Here is a 13,344-nt window from a genome sequence, read left to right as displayed (position 1 = left end):
AAACAGAAGGGGTGAAGTCTTTTGTATCCCTGAGACGTTGGACAGGAGGAAAGCTCAGTTCAAGCCATGGAGGAATATTCTGCAAGATGATGAAGTTCTTTAAAAGTTCCTTCCCCTTTCCTTGGTGTTTGTTCTCTGTCACAGACCCTGCCTGGGGTTGGTGCCTGCACTCTTCCTGTGTCTGTCTGTTCTCTGTCACAGACTCTACCTGGTGTTGGTGCCTGTACTCTTACTGTGTCTGTGTGTTCTCTGGCACAGAACCTGCCTGGGGCTGCTGGCTGCACTGTTCCTGTGTCTGTTCTCGGTCACAGACCCTGCCTGGGGTTGATGTTTGCACTCTTCCTGTGTCTGTCTGTTCCCTTTCACAGACCCTGCCTCGGGTCGGTGCCTGTACTCTTCCTGTGTCTGTCTGTTCTCTGTCACAGACCCTTTTCTAGGGTTGATACCTCCTCACTTCCTATGTCTGTCAATTCTCCATCACAGACCATGCCTGGGGTTGGTGCCTGCTATTTTCCTATGCCTGTTCTCTGTCACAGACCCTGCCTGGGGTTGGAACCTTGCACTCTTCTTGTGTCTGTCTCTTCTCAGTTACAGACCTTGCCTGAGGTTTCTGCCCGCAGACTTCCTGTGTCTCTTCTCTGTCACAGACTGTTAGAACTCGGGGTCTCTAGTTGTCAATGGTATACACGTTTGTCCAAATAGGGACCCTTGCATCTAAGTCAGGGAAAGGGGATTACACTACTGGATAACCCCTACTCACCGCCTTGATAGCTTGGCACAAGCAGGCAGGCTCATCTCAGAGGCAATGTGTTAAGCATTTGTGAACACATACAGTAATACAGTGAAAACACTACAACGGACACCACACCGGGTTGAATAAAAATAAGTATTCTTTATATCGACTTATCACAAGACCACAAACGACAAAAATCCACAATACTGTAATCACAATTAATACTTCACGATGGTAGAAGCAATACAAAAATAGGTTCTTCACTTAAAGCAGTCTTTAGCAACAGATAACTCCAACAGGTGTTATCATGACGTTGAGGTCAAAGTGTTCCCAAAGTACAGCGATGACCGCAAGGTGCGCAGCATCGGGCCCGAAGTCAAAACAGACCCCCACAGAACAGTAACTTGGAAAGCGAAAACAAAGACAGCTTATGGCATCGGGAAGGTGCGATGTCTTTGGTGTGTTGCAGCGGCGGTTCCTTGCTTTGGGGGAGATTATGCATCGGTGTCCTGGATGCTTGCGCAGGCAGGGGAGTTGTTGGTCCCTGATCCAAGAGGAGGTGACATTTCGATGGCACCAACACCATGGTTTCTTAAAATGTCGATGAGTTCTTGGCCACCTTCATCGAGAATCGGCTCCGCGATGATGTCAGTTTCAGAGTCGATACGGCACAGCAGCAGGCGTTGGTCTACTAGTACCACTCGGAGCAGCGTTCAGGACTTCGATGCAGATTCCGGCGACGTTTGCTGCTGTTCGTGTTGCAGGTTCCTTCTGTAGCGACTGAAACAGCATGTTCCAGAAGCAAGCAAACATTAGGGGTGAAGTCTTTTGTATCCCTGAGACGTTGGACAGGAGGCAAGCTCAGTTCAAGCCATGGAGGAATATTCTGCAAGATGATGAAGTTCTTTAAAAGTTCCTTCCCATTTCCTTGGTGTTTGTTCTCGGTCACAGACCTTGCCTGGGGTTGGTGCCTACACTCTTCCTGTGTCTGTCTGTTCTGTGTCACAGACTCTATCTGGTGTTGGTGCCTGTACTCTTACTGTGTCTGTGTGTTCTCTGTCACAGAACCTGCCTGGAGTTGCTGGCTGCACTGTTCCTGTGTCTGTTCTCTGTCACAGACCCTGACTGGGGTTGATGTCTGCACTTTTCCTGTGTCTGTCTGTTCCCTGTCACAGACCCTGCCTAGGGTCGGTGCCTGTACTCTTCCTGTGTCTGTCTGTTCTCTGTCACAGACCCTGCCTGGGGTTGATACCTCCTCACTTCCTGTGTCTGTCCATTCTCCATCACATACCATGCCTGGGGTTGGTGCCTGTTCTTTTCCTATGCCTGTTCTCTGTCACAGACCCTGCCTGGGGTTGGAACCTTGCACTCTTCTTGTGTATGTCTCCTCTCAGTCACAGACCTTGCCTGAGGTTGCTGCCCGCAGTCTTCCTGTGTCTCTTCTCTGTCACAGACTGTTAGAACTCGATGCAGATTACGGCAACGTTTTCTGATGTTCGTGTTGCAGATTCCTTCTGTGGTGACTGAACCAGCATGTTCCAGAAGCAAGCAAACAGAAGGGGTGAAGTCTTTAGTATCCCTGAGACGTTGGACAGGAGGCAAGCTCAGTTCAAGCCATGGAGGAATATTCTGCAAGAAGATGAAGTTCTTTAAAAGTTCCTTTCCTTGGTGTTTGTTCTCTGTCACAGACCCTGCCTGGGGCTGGTGCCTGCACTCTTCCTGTGTCTGTCTGTTCTTTGTCACAGACACTACCTGGTGTTGGTGCCTGCAATCTTCCTGTGTCTGTGTGTTCTCAGTCACTGAACCTGCCTGGGGTTGCTGACTGCACTGTTCCTGTGTCTGTTCTCTGTCACAGACCCTGCCTGGGGTTGATGTCTGCACTCTTCCTGTATCTGTGTGTTCCCTGTCACAGAACCTGCCATGGGTTGGTGTCTGTACTCTTACTGTGTCTGTCTGTTCTCTGTCACAGACCCAGCTTGGGGTTGATACCTCCTCACTTCCTGTGTCTGTCTATTCTCCATCACAGACCTTGCCTGAGGTTGCTGCCCGCAGTCTTCCTGTGTCTTTTCTCTGTCAAAGGATGTTAGAACTCGGGGTCTCTAGTTGTCAATGGTATACACGTTTGTCCAAATAGGCTTGCATCTAAGTCAGGGAAAGGGGATTAGACTACTGGATAACCCCTGCTCACCCCCTTGGTTGCTTGGCACGAGCAGGCAGGCTCATCTCAGAGGCAATGTGTTAAGCATTTGTGAACACATACAGTAATACAGTGAAAACACTACAATGGACACCACACCGGGTTGTCTAAAAATAAGTATTCTTTATATCGACTTATCACAAGACCACAAACGACAAAAATCCACAATTCTGTAATCACAAATAATACTTCACGATGGTAGAAGCCATACAAAAATAGGTTATTCACTTAAAGCAGTCTTTAGCAACAGATAACTCCAACAGGTGTTATCATGACGTTGAGGTCAAAGTGTGGATACGGCACAGCAGCAGGCGTCGGTCTACGTCTTCGATGCAGATTACGGTGACGTTTGCTGCCATTGGTGTTGCAGATTCCTTCTGTAGCGACTGAAACAGCATTTTCCAGAAGAAAGCAAATAGAAGGGGTGAAGTTGTTTCTATCCCTGAGACGTTGGACAGGAGGCAAGCTCATTTCAAGCCATGGAGGAATATTCTGCAAGATGATGAATTTCTTTAAAAATTCCTTCCCCTTTCCTTGGTGTTTGTTCTCTGTCACAGACCCTGCCTGGGGTTGGTGCCTGTACTCTTCCTGTGTCTGTCTGTTCTCTGTCACAGACTCTGCCTGGTGTTGGTGCCTGCACTCTCCCTGTGTCTGTTTGCTCACTGTCACAGACCCTGCCTGAGGTTGGGACCTGGACTCTTCCCTTGTCTTTCTGTTCTCTGTCAAATACCCTGCCTGGAGTTGGTGCCTGCACTCTTCCTGTGTCTGTCTGTTCCCTGTCACAGACCCTGCCTGGGGTTGGTGCTTGCACTCTTCCTGGGTCTGTCTGTTCTCTGTCACAGACCATGCCTGGGGTTGGTGCCTGCACTCTTCCTGTGTCTGTCTGTTCTATGTCACAGACCCTGCCTGGGGTTGATGCTGGTTGGTGCCTGCACACTTCTCGTGTCTGTCTGTTCCAAGTCACAGACCCTGCCTGGGGTTTTTGCCTGCACTCTTCCTTTGTCTGTCTGTTCTCTGTCACAGACCCTGCCTGGGGTTGGTACCTGCTCTCTCGCCTGTGTCTGTTTTCTGTCACAGACTCTGCACGTGGCTGGCACCTGTCCTGATATGGTTATTCAGTCAATAAGAAGTAGATGTAACATATTCAAGAACAGGGCCAAAACAGTGTCTATGTACTTCTCTGTGATACTTAGGGCTGGTGCTCACTATTCTGATATGTGGGACTGGTTCTTACAATCTGGATATGTGTGGCATGTACTTACATTATTAATGTATGACTGGTATGTACAGTCTGGGCAGGTGTTGCAGGTACTTGTGATCTGGCCGCTAACCTGGTCGCCCCGCCCTCCCGTTAGAAGACATACTGGAGACAATGTGGGTAGGGTTTGGTCTCTTTTATTAAGACTCCCTTCTTCATTTATCCCAATAGTTCTTGGGTACTTATGTTTTTTCACAGACTTGGACAATGTTGGTGTAAAACAAAACAAATAAGTCCACATCCAGAGGAAGCTATTTTCTTCTTATAAGGGTACCATCCCAGCCTTGTTTTCTCTCCTCAGGTGGAAATACCGGAAAAGGAACATAAAAAAAAAGAAAGAAGGACACAGTTGGATCACTTTGGTCTGGTGCCGTTTTTGGGGAAAAAGTGCTCCCGTCACCCATGCTTACTAACGTGTCATACCTAGGTGCCAGGGGCATTTTAGTGTTTCTGGGTAGAGTGACCTATAACCCCCATCCACCAGCCCTTATGAGATGTAAGTTTTGCTCGGGGCACTTGCCTGGACCCATGACCCTTCCTGGGCCGCGGGGTTGGGAGTCCCAGCCTCTTCTTCCCCGGCTGGAGAGCTGTACTCAAGAGCGTTGCTCCTGGAGGGGTCTCTTCTCTGCTTCTTCTCCTCTTGGGTCGGGTCGAATCTTCGGTCCTCTCTTCCTCTGCTCCTTCTTTCTCCTCCATGTCACTCCTCTGGTCAATCCTTGACTTCGATGGCTCAGCCCACCTGCACTCTAGTCGGTGGTCCATCGATTCCCAGCTGGGCTACTGGACTGCTCACCCTGCTAGCAGTCCGGAACATGGCAGCCACCATGTTGGAAATGTTGTGAGGATCTGCCGTCGCAGGAGCGAAACCCTCACAGTACTGTAGTGATCATTTTTGTATAAAGTAAGACTGCACTCCATGGGGGCTTGGCTGAGACAGCCATTGAGTGGATGCAGCCTAGTGAACCTCCGACTGCCATGATCGGCAATAATCCGCCGATATCCCTCTCCTGAGCCAAATCCACTGGTCCTGCACTCGGAGCCAAGGGGCGTCCTTGATCCTGGTGCCATGGCTGATCTGGCGCCGAGGGCGGCCACTACAGACTACAGAGGAGCTGTGGCCTAGTGCCTGGTCCAGCCCTGTAGGACGAGACCCTGCTGTCACAGGCACCCGGCCTGGTGAGTGCGGCCCAAGAAGAAACCGGCTGGGCCTGAGGGTCTTGGGAGGAGACCTGCTTATGGCCGGGGATGCGACCGCAGGGTTGCTCGGGCCCACCCACTCCTTCCATCCTGCTAGGGGCACTCGTGGGGCCCAAGAGGACCAAGACATGGCAGTGTAGGCAGGCATTGGGGGTCGCTGTCTGGGGCCCACGCCACCCAGAAGACAATGCTGCAGAAGACCGATGACCTCGGGCCGTGATGAGGGTGTTGCGTCCTGGCTGATGGTATAGCAGAGGTTGCCCTTCACATAAAGGACTTGCTAAGGAGACGTGTCACTATTTCCCTGGGCTGCTGGACGGGGACGGGGCCAACTTCTCCTGCTTAACACATGGAATGCAACAGGTAGGCCTGCAGTATGGAGCTTATACTTTTATCCCCCCTGAGGAACTGGGCCTACTGGGGTTCTCTCCTGACGTCGCGTGGCGGCCTGCCCCTGAGTGGATACTGAAGCAGCCCCATCGAGGGCTGGTGAAGTGGACCACCCACACTTGAAGGTTGTGGGCCCAGCCCCAGCTGTTTTGCAACATCCAGGCGAGACAGCGGCCTGGGGCCCCATGGGACTGAGCTGGTACGAGAAGATCCGTGGGCTAGGGTCCGGCGACTCTAATACCAGTAGGGGGTCTACTTGGCTGGCTGACCCTGGGCTGCAGAGCCTGCTGAGCTAGGCTTAGTGCGGCTTGTGGCCCAGCGGGGGCTGAGTGGCGGGTCAGCCTGCCAGAATCCTCAACGGAAGGAAATGCAATCAGGAGCAGGATAAACACTGCACTATGGCTCCCCCCTTCCACCTCCCTTTTCCATCATGGCCAAGGATAAACTAGCAGGCCCTACCTCCAAGCAAAGCACTCTGGACCAGTTTGCCACAGCCCCTGGTGGTGGGAGCAACACAGAGCCCAGGAGTCCTGTCCTCGACCACGCCGCTTTGCTGGCCGCGAGCACAAAGATCAGTGCTGTGGGTTTGGAGGCCTCCTTTCTGCATCAAGATCTTAGAAAGGGTGTATATCGCATCTAGGCCTGGGCGGTGAACTTTGCTCCATTCGCAGAGTTAGCAAAGTTTTCTGCACTAAACCTCCAAGGAGCTCGTGAGGTACAGAAAACTCTGCTTCGTTATGTGCGGGGGGGAAATTTTTTTACCACCTCGCGATTGCGAACGGTAAGTTTGTGATCCAAAATGGTAAGCTTCAGCTCGGGTTGAATTTTTACCCGAGCAGCAGGAATACCAGCGCAGACTGCAGTTCGCACTGCACTCAGCCACTTGCGGAACTTCGCAGAGTTTTTTTGTAACTTCGCAGAGTTCTGCGTAGCAAAACTCTGCGAACTACTCCCGGGCCTCATTTGCATCACGTAGGCGGAGACTTTCGATGGTGAAGGACACAGTGGCAACCCTGCAAAAAAAGGTGAACAAACTCACCGTTGTAACATACGAGCTGGCGTCCCGCTTTGAAAATGCAGAGGGCCACTCCAGATGCAATAACCTGCGCTTCATTGGCTTTCCGGAGGGGTGCGAGGGCTCTTCCATGGAACGCTTTCTCTCGCAGTGGTCGAGATCCCTCCTGCCTGAAGACTCCTTATCCTCCTGTTTTGTGGTGGAGAGAGCCCACAGGGCATTGACTAGGAAGCCCCCTCGGGGGGAACGCCTCAGGGCAGTAATTGCCAAGCTGCTGAGTTATGTAGACTCGGACACGCTCTTTCAATATTCAAGAACCCACAGGGATAAACTGCTCTGAGATTCGCAGAACATAATAATCTTCCCAGACTACACCCACCTGCTGCAGCAGCTCCAGTCATTTACAGCCGCCAAACGCAGACTTGGAGAACTTAATGTGCAGGGTATGCTGTTGTACCCAGCCTGAATGAGAATAACATATCATTCTAAATCTCACTTCTTTGATACGCCAGAAGCAATCTTCACTTGGGCCGATGAGACAGTACATCTAAAACCACACACCCCGCCGCCTCTGGAGTCTGACTCCTCGCAGGGTGCACATAGGAATCGTCCGAAGATGGTTAACTCCAAAAGGTGGCTTAGGCCAAGGTCCAGCTGGCACTCCCAGACACAGGGTGACGAGTCGTGAATGCAGTGGGATGGCTTCTCCTCTTCTGCCCATGGGTCAACTGAGGATATTGATCATCCCGAAGACTATTGCTCACCTAGAGAGCGAATATGGCTTGATGGCCTGGCGCCACTAGCATCCCCTGAAGACTTATGTTTAAATTTTGTTGGAAGTTTAGGTATTATTGGCAGGGGTACCCTGGCAACCCCTGTTGGAGCCTCGGACTCTCGCCAACAGCGACAGATACTCCTTGTTGGTGGAGGTATTGAGGTGGGGGCTAGGTGGCGGGGGATGTTTTAGATTTCCTGGACTGGACTTACTTCAGTTCACACATAGGCACAGAGAACCCACTACATTTTCATGCGCTCACCCTAGCTGGCAACCTCCCCAGATGAGAGATGACCTCACACACAAGTAATTCCCAGCCTAAGGGTCTGAACTTTATAACATGGAACATTAGAGGGATGCTCGATAAAATAAAGAGAAGCGCTGCCCTGCAGCAACCAATAGCAGGGAAGCGGATATACTCCTACTGCAAGAGACCCATCTACTAGGCAATAAAGCCCCATGTCTTGCCCGGTTTGGTTATGACACAGTATATCACTCAGAGTTCATACGCGGCTCTCTCGGAACAGCCATTCTGGTGCACCGCAGGATCCCCCTCACTCTGTCCAAACTACCATGAGATGTATGATAACTAGAGATGATTGCAAGTGGCCTGATTTTTAAAGCGGTGGCACGCTGGAAGCATTGAAAGACTAAAGATGAGCAGACCGCGTGTGAGTGTTTTTAACAGTTCTCGAAGATGTCTACTGTGTGACCGCCATATCAGGAGTGCACACAGATACGGGCCCGGATAATAGCTTCGCACATGAGAATGATCTGTGTATGAAATGAACGTGTTGTGAACTATTTTGTTTACATATGATTGATAACAATCGCATCACTTTGTAGATTGGCATTACTGTTGAAAGTCAATCCTCTGAGAGGACTCACAGATGGAGTCTCTTACGCGACCTAAAAGAGAAGAGCTGGTATGAAGAACGTTGGTTCATTTAGGGTAATACAAACACTACAGTCGTGAGGAGAGTTTTGCAGACATTCTGCTTGAAAGGATTACATGAGAGGGGGAACATCCTTCACAACGCAACTTTACTCCGCACTACCATTACGACGCAGCTATTACAACGCAAGTCGTTACAACGACTTGCGCTGGAGGCCATGTAGGATAGGACATAGTTTAATTTTCTATCCAACACCTTCCCTACTATCCACGGGGACTGGAGTTGGAATAGAAAATTAAACTATTCCACTATCCAGCGCCCACCAACGCAAGTTGTTGTAACGACTTGCATTGTAAAAACTGCGTTGTAATGGCATGCGGGGTAAAAGCCTGCGTTGTGATATCATACATCCCATGAGAGTAATGGGTTGTGTAATTGCTTTGTTTTTGCTTTTGGCAGTCACTGAAAAAAGTTATTTAAGTGTCCAGTACTGGTGCCAGGCGACCCTGTTGCCCTGAAGAAATTACCCTAAAATTGTTGTGGCAATGAAACATTTCAGCTCAGTATAAAGCGATATGCATGATCGGCAACCGATTTTTATTTAAATAAGTGCACAGTGAATAATAAAGTTGATATCGAGTAAAGTGCAACTTATTTAAATTTTAGTCTCACTTGGCCGCATCGTGGGATGTGATTCACATTACTTCTTTCTCAGCACCATTTCTGTTTGATTTGACCACTTTATTTATTATTTTTGAGGCAAGATGGCTACCAATGATGATAAAAGTGGGCACAACTGGTGAGTACCAACCAGTGAGCTTGATTGGTGGTGCGCATGTGAGGTGTCATCTTGCCTTTTCACTATTTTTCTGATTGCGATGTTCAAGTTTGATGCACTTTTCACATCAAGCCTCCTGTAAACTGTTCAGGGGTAATAGAGTGTGGTGACTGCCATCTGTAAATATGTTTTTTATGAAAATTAAAGGTAAAAAAGCAGGAGGTTACTACCTTGTAAGGGAAAAGAGAGGCGTGTATGGGAACTGAATGTTGTGAATCCCTACCTCCGCTTATATGTTTGTCCTGAAAAAAGGTGCCTTGAAGACCAGGTCATTTTGTATTGATATTGATTATTGAGTGGAGGGCAACCTGGCTGGTTCTTTTCCCTCTCTAGCTCCTTGTTGTGTGCACACAAGACTGGTCCGACTGAATTACGCTTAACCGATCCTGGATTTTCCGGCCCCTGGATTCTCCAGATACTTTGGGTGTTTGGGGAGACCTCCGGCATTGGAGCCAATCCAGCAAAGTCAGTGGTATTTCCAGTATGCAGAGACCATGGGCACGCCTCCTGGGCTTCGCAGTTATCCCACGCAATTGAGGGCTTCAAATATCCGGAGGTCTTCATCTCGCCTTCTCCCACGATATCTTAGGCACATAATATCAATCCACACACGTGGTTCACCCAGGTTAATGCACTCCTTAACAATTTCCTTTGGGGAGGGGGCATCGTCCGTGTTGAGCTACAAACCTGCACGCAGTCGACGTATTGTGGCAGGATTGCAGTGGCTGATATATATGCCTACTATGCGGCATCTCATCTGTTGAATATCAATGAGTGGTGGTACAGCTCATACACTGATCCAGCGTTTGCTGTGCAGTGGCTTGCGATAAAGGGTACTCCCCTCTTGAGCCTCCTCCACAGTCGCAAAAACCTTGACCACTCCACCCTTGCCTGCAGAACCGTCATCCAGCTCTGGGGTTATATCGTGAAGAAAATGGTCTGGGACGGGCGCCTGACACACACTACCCCTCTGCGCCAGGATACCTACCTGTGACCTGTTGCCGAGCTTCCAGGCTTCCGAGCATGGGACCTCATTGGAATCTCTACCCTGAGTGACATTATGCTGGAACCCACTCTCAAATCTTTTCAGCAACTGCAAATAGAATTCCACTTGCACCGGACACAGTTTTACAAATATCTGAACCTGAGACATGCCCTGACTCCCCTAATATGCTTGCTGGGAGGACTACCAGAATTTCACCCCCTAGAGGGACATTTACTAATGTGGGATCTTGGCACACATAAGATCCGGCAAATCTACCAGACACTGACTACCCATACCCAAACCACACTACACAAAGCCGACATCCCCGACCTTACAGATGATGACTGGACTGAGGCTCTAGCTAGTCCTGAGGTGCCACAATAGCCACACGATACCACCTAATCCATTTTAAATACCCCCACTGAGCATACTACACCCGCTCCCCCCTCTGGAGGATGGGCGTTATCCAGTCCCCTACATGTCTCAGATGCGGAGAATCGGAGGGGACCTTCCTACACACGGTCTGGGTCTGTGGGGCACTGCAACCATTTTGGTATAAATTATCTTCATGTCTGGGTCGGGTCCTGTCCTGTCATCTTCCATTCAATCCCAAGCTTTTCTTACTTCACAGCACCAATGGGATAGGAGGAAATCGCTATAAACAACATCTACTATTTTTGTGCCTCACACTTGCCAAGCGGGGCATTGCCCAAACGTGGAAGGGTACGTCCCCGCCATCAATGGGTGGGTGGAGAAAGGACATGGATAGATGCATGGAGGCTAAAATTGCGGTGTACCATGTATGTAGTTGTCCACAAAAACATAGGAAAATATGGTCTCACAGGACAGCATGCGGTGGCATAGACCTGCCTACCCTGCCACCATCAGACCCTCCCTAAACCAGGCAATCAAATCAAACTGGACCATATTTAGGTAAGATGAGTCGCTCTGTCATCTAAACATTTACACCTGAACATTTTACTTATAGTGAAACATGTAGTAACCTGTGCCAGGATTAGTTATTGGGCCTGTACTTTAACAGGAAATGTTGTTGTTTGAATATAATTGGTACCATCTCATATAAACAGTATCCGAAATATAAGCTACAGGCACCACCCGCTATGAACCGTTAAAGTCAATAAAATTTGTTAATAATAATAAAAGACTGCACTCCATATATCTACGCTGATTTCTTGCACTTTCATCTCTGCAGGTAACACTTCAAGAGTGGCTGTATCTTCTGAAGAAAGAGGAAACATATTTTCAGGAGTCTAAAGTCAAGGAAGAGGAACAATATAAAACCATGAGGGTGAGTGGCTGCAGTGAGTGCTGTGTCTCTGTGTGTCTGTATATGTCCATGCCTAAGTCTTTTTGTGACCTCTTAGAGTACAAGAACACAGAGGCTGATGAGTCACCCTACAAAGTGGGTCATGGTCCCCACCAAATAAATATACTGACGGGAGTCACTACACTTGGATATTGGGGATGAAATCGGCAAGGGCTCATCCTAAAAAAATCATAAAATCGAGAATTACTATTCTGATCCTAAGGTAGTATTTACATACTCACACAGTGTGTGTTAGAGTATGTGTGCACAGTTTTGGCATTTTCTGGCTGTGAGTACGTACCAGTGTGTGTGTGTGTGTGTGGGTGTGCGTGTGTGTGTGTGTGTGTGCGCATGCATATGTGTGTGCGTGCATGTTAACACTTACCTGTACGTGTCTAAGTATTTGTTCAAGTATGGATGGACCTGGAGTAATCTTTGGGAGTGCATGCATGTCTGAGCATCTCTATATCTGTTGTTTTCTTTAGCTTGGATTAGTGCTTGTGTGTCTTCACATGCATATATGTGTTTTGAGTTACAGAGTATGCAAATACATGTGCGTGTCTATGTGCATGTGTGGTCGAGGGTTCTGTATGCTTTAGTCTGCATTTATTGGCTGTGGGTTTGTACTTGCGTATGTAGATGCCTCTCTATGGGTTTGAATATCGCAAGGTCTGATATATGCATGAGTGTTGAGTTACACAACTGGGAGATTTTATATGCGTCTATGTGTGAGTATATATCTATGGATGTATAAGTCTGTGCCTTCATGGAATGAAGATATCCATCGGTGAGTCTTTAAAAGGTTTGTGTGTGAGTGTGAATCTGAATGAATGTGTGCCTCTAAGTGTGTGTATGCATGTGTTAAAGATTGCAGGAAACGCTGTTAGCATGATCTAAAAGCCATTTTGTTCTTGGCAGCCATTTTGGTTAGCCATGTGCTCGTCATGTGCTTTCTCCGTCTTCCATAGTTTTACACATGCTAAGACAGAATGTCGCCCAAACGTGTGGCTCATCGGTGAAGCGGCTATCCAAGGGAGTGGTCTTCATGAGAGACAGGAATCTACTGAGGAAGACAGGACAGAAATCTACTATAGAGGTACCCTGCGCACTGAGATGGTTTGTCTTTCCAGCCCAGTATATTTCTGGTCTTGATCCGATCCTTCAAGTGTTTGCCGCTCGCGAATGAGAACTTCTTTGGTGTGAGTATTCTAAAACAACCATTAGGTCACTCAGAACTTGGAAGTGGAGGCTGAAGATTTGTACTTGGTAAGGTCGTCGACATTTGATTTGTTTGTTTGGCCAAAGACTTTGGAATTGGCAATATATGTAAATTGAAATTTATGTAGGCAGGTAATGAGGAGGTTTTTCCTCTAACTTTTAAATAATTCTTAACGGAACATATTGTGTTAGTACCACTGCTGTATAATATTGTATATGCTACAATATTCTTGGCATGCCTGTTTCTAGTGCACATCGAAGAATGTGCTGCTTTCTTGGAGGTACCAATGTGAATCTTGAATGAACTCAGCCGGTTACCCTAGAGGGTATACCTAAATGGGTTTAGGTATATTAAAAAAGGTATTTCTTCCTTGGTGACTGAATACACCATGGAACAAAATAAATACATAAAAAGGATCCTGGTCTATGCACTTAGTAACATTCATAAGTGATGATATGCAGAGGGCTTTTTGAGTGTTCTGGCAGCCAAACTGGAACATTTGGTGTATTTTGGC

At 48.3% G+C, this 13,344-nt stretch overlaps 1 protein-coding gene across 2 annotated transcripts in view; it reads left to right on the top strand.

The window, feature by feature from the left end:
* LOC147731764 (E3 ubiquitin-protein ligase TRIM39-like) overlaps nucleotides 1-13,344 on the top strand; it is a 241,729-nt gene that overhangs the window by 58,083 nt on the left and 170,302 nt on the right. For both annotated transcript variants that reach the window (XM_086956890.1, XM_086956889.1), the window contains exon 2: nucleotides 11,498-11,593. In XM_086956890.1, coding sequence (XP_086813016.1) covers nucleotides 11,498-11,593 — 96 coding nt within the window. The remainder of the gene's footprint in view (nucleotides 1-11,497; nucleotides 11,594-13,344) is intronic.

This window comes from Lissotriton vulgaris, chromosome 2_1 (assembly GCF_964263255.1).
Source record: "Lissotriton vulgaris chromosome 2_1, aLisVul1.2, whole genome shotgun sequence".
Classification (NCBI taxonomy): domain Eukaryota; kingdom Metazoa; phylum Chordata; class Amphibia; order Caudata; family Salamandridae; genus Lissotriton; species Lissotriton vulgaris.
The sequence above is the reverse complement of the archived record's forward strand: the minus strand, read 5'-3'. Positions and strand labels throughout refer to the sequence as shown.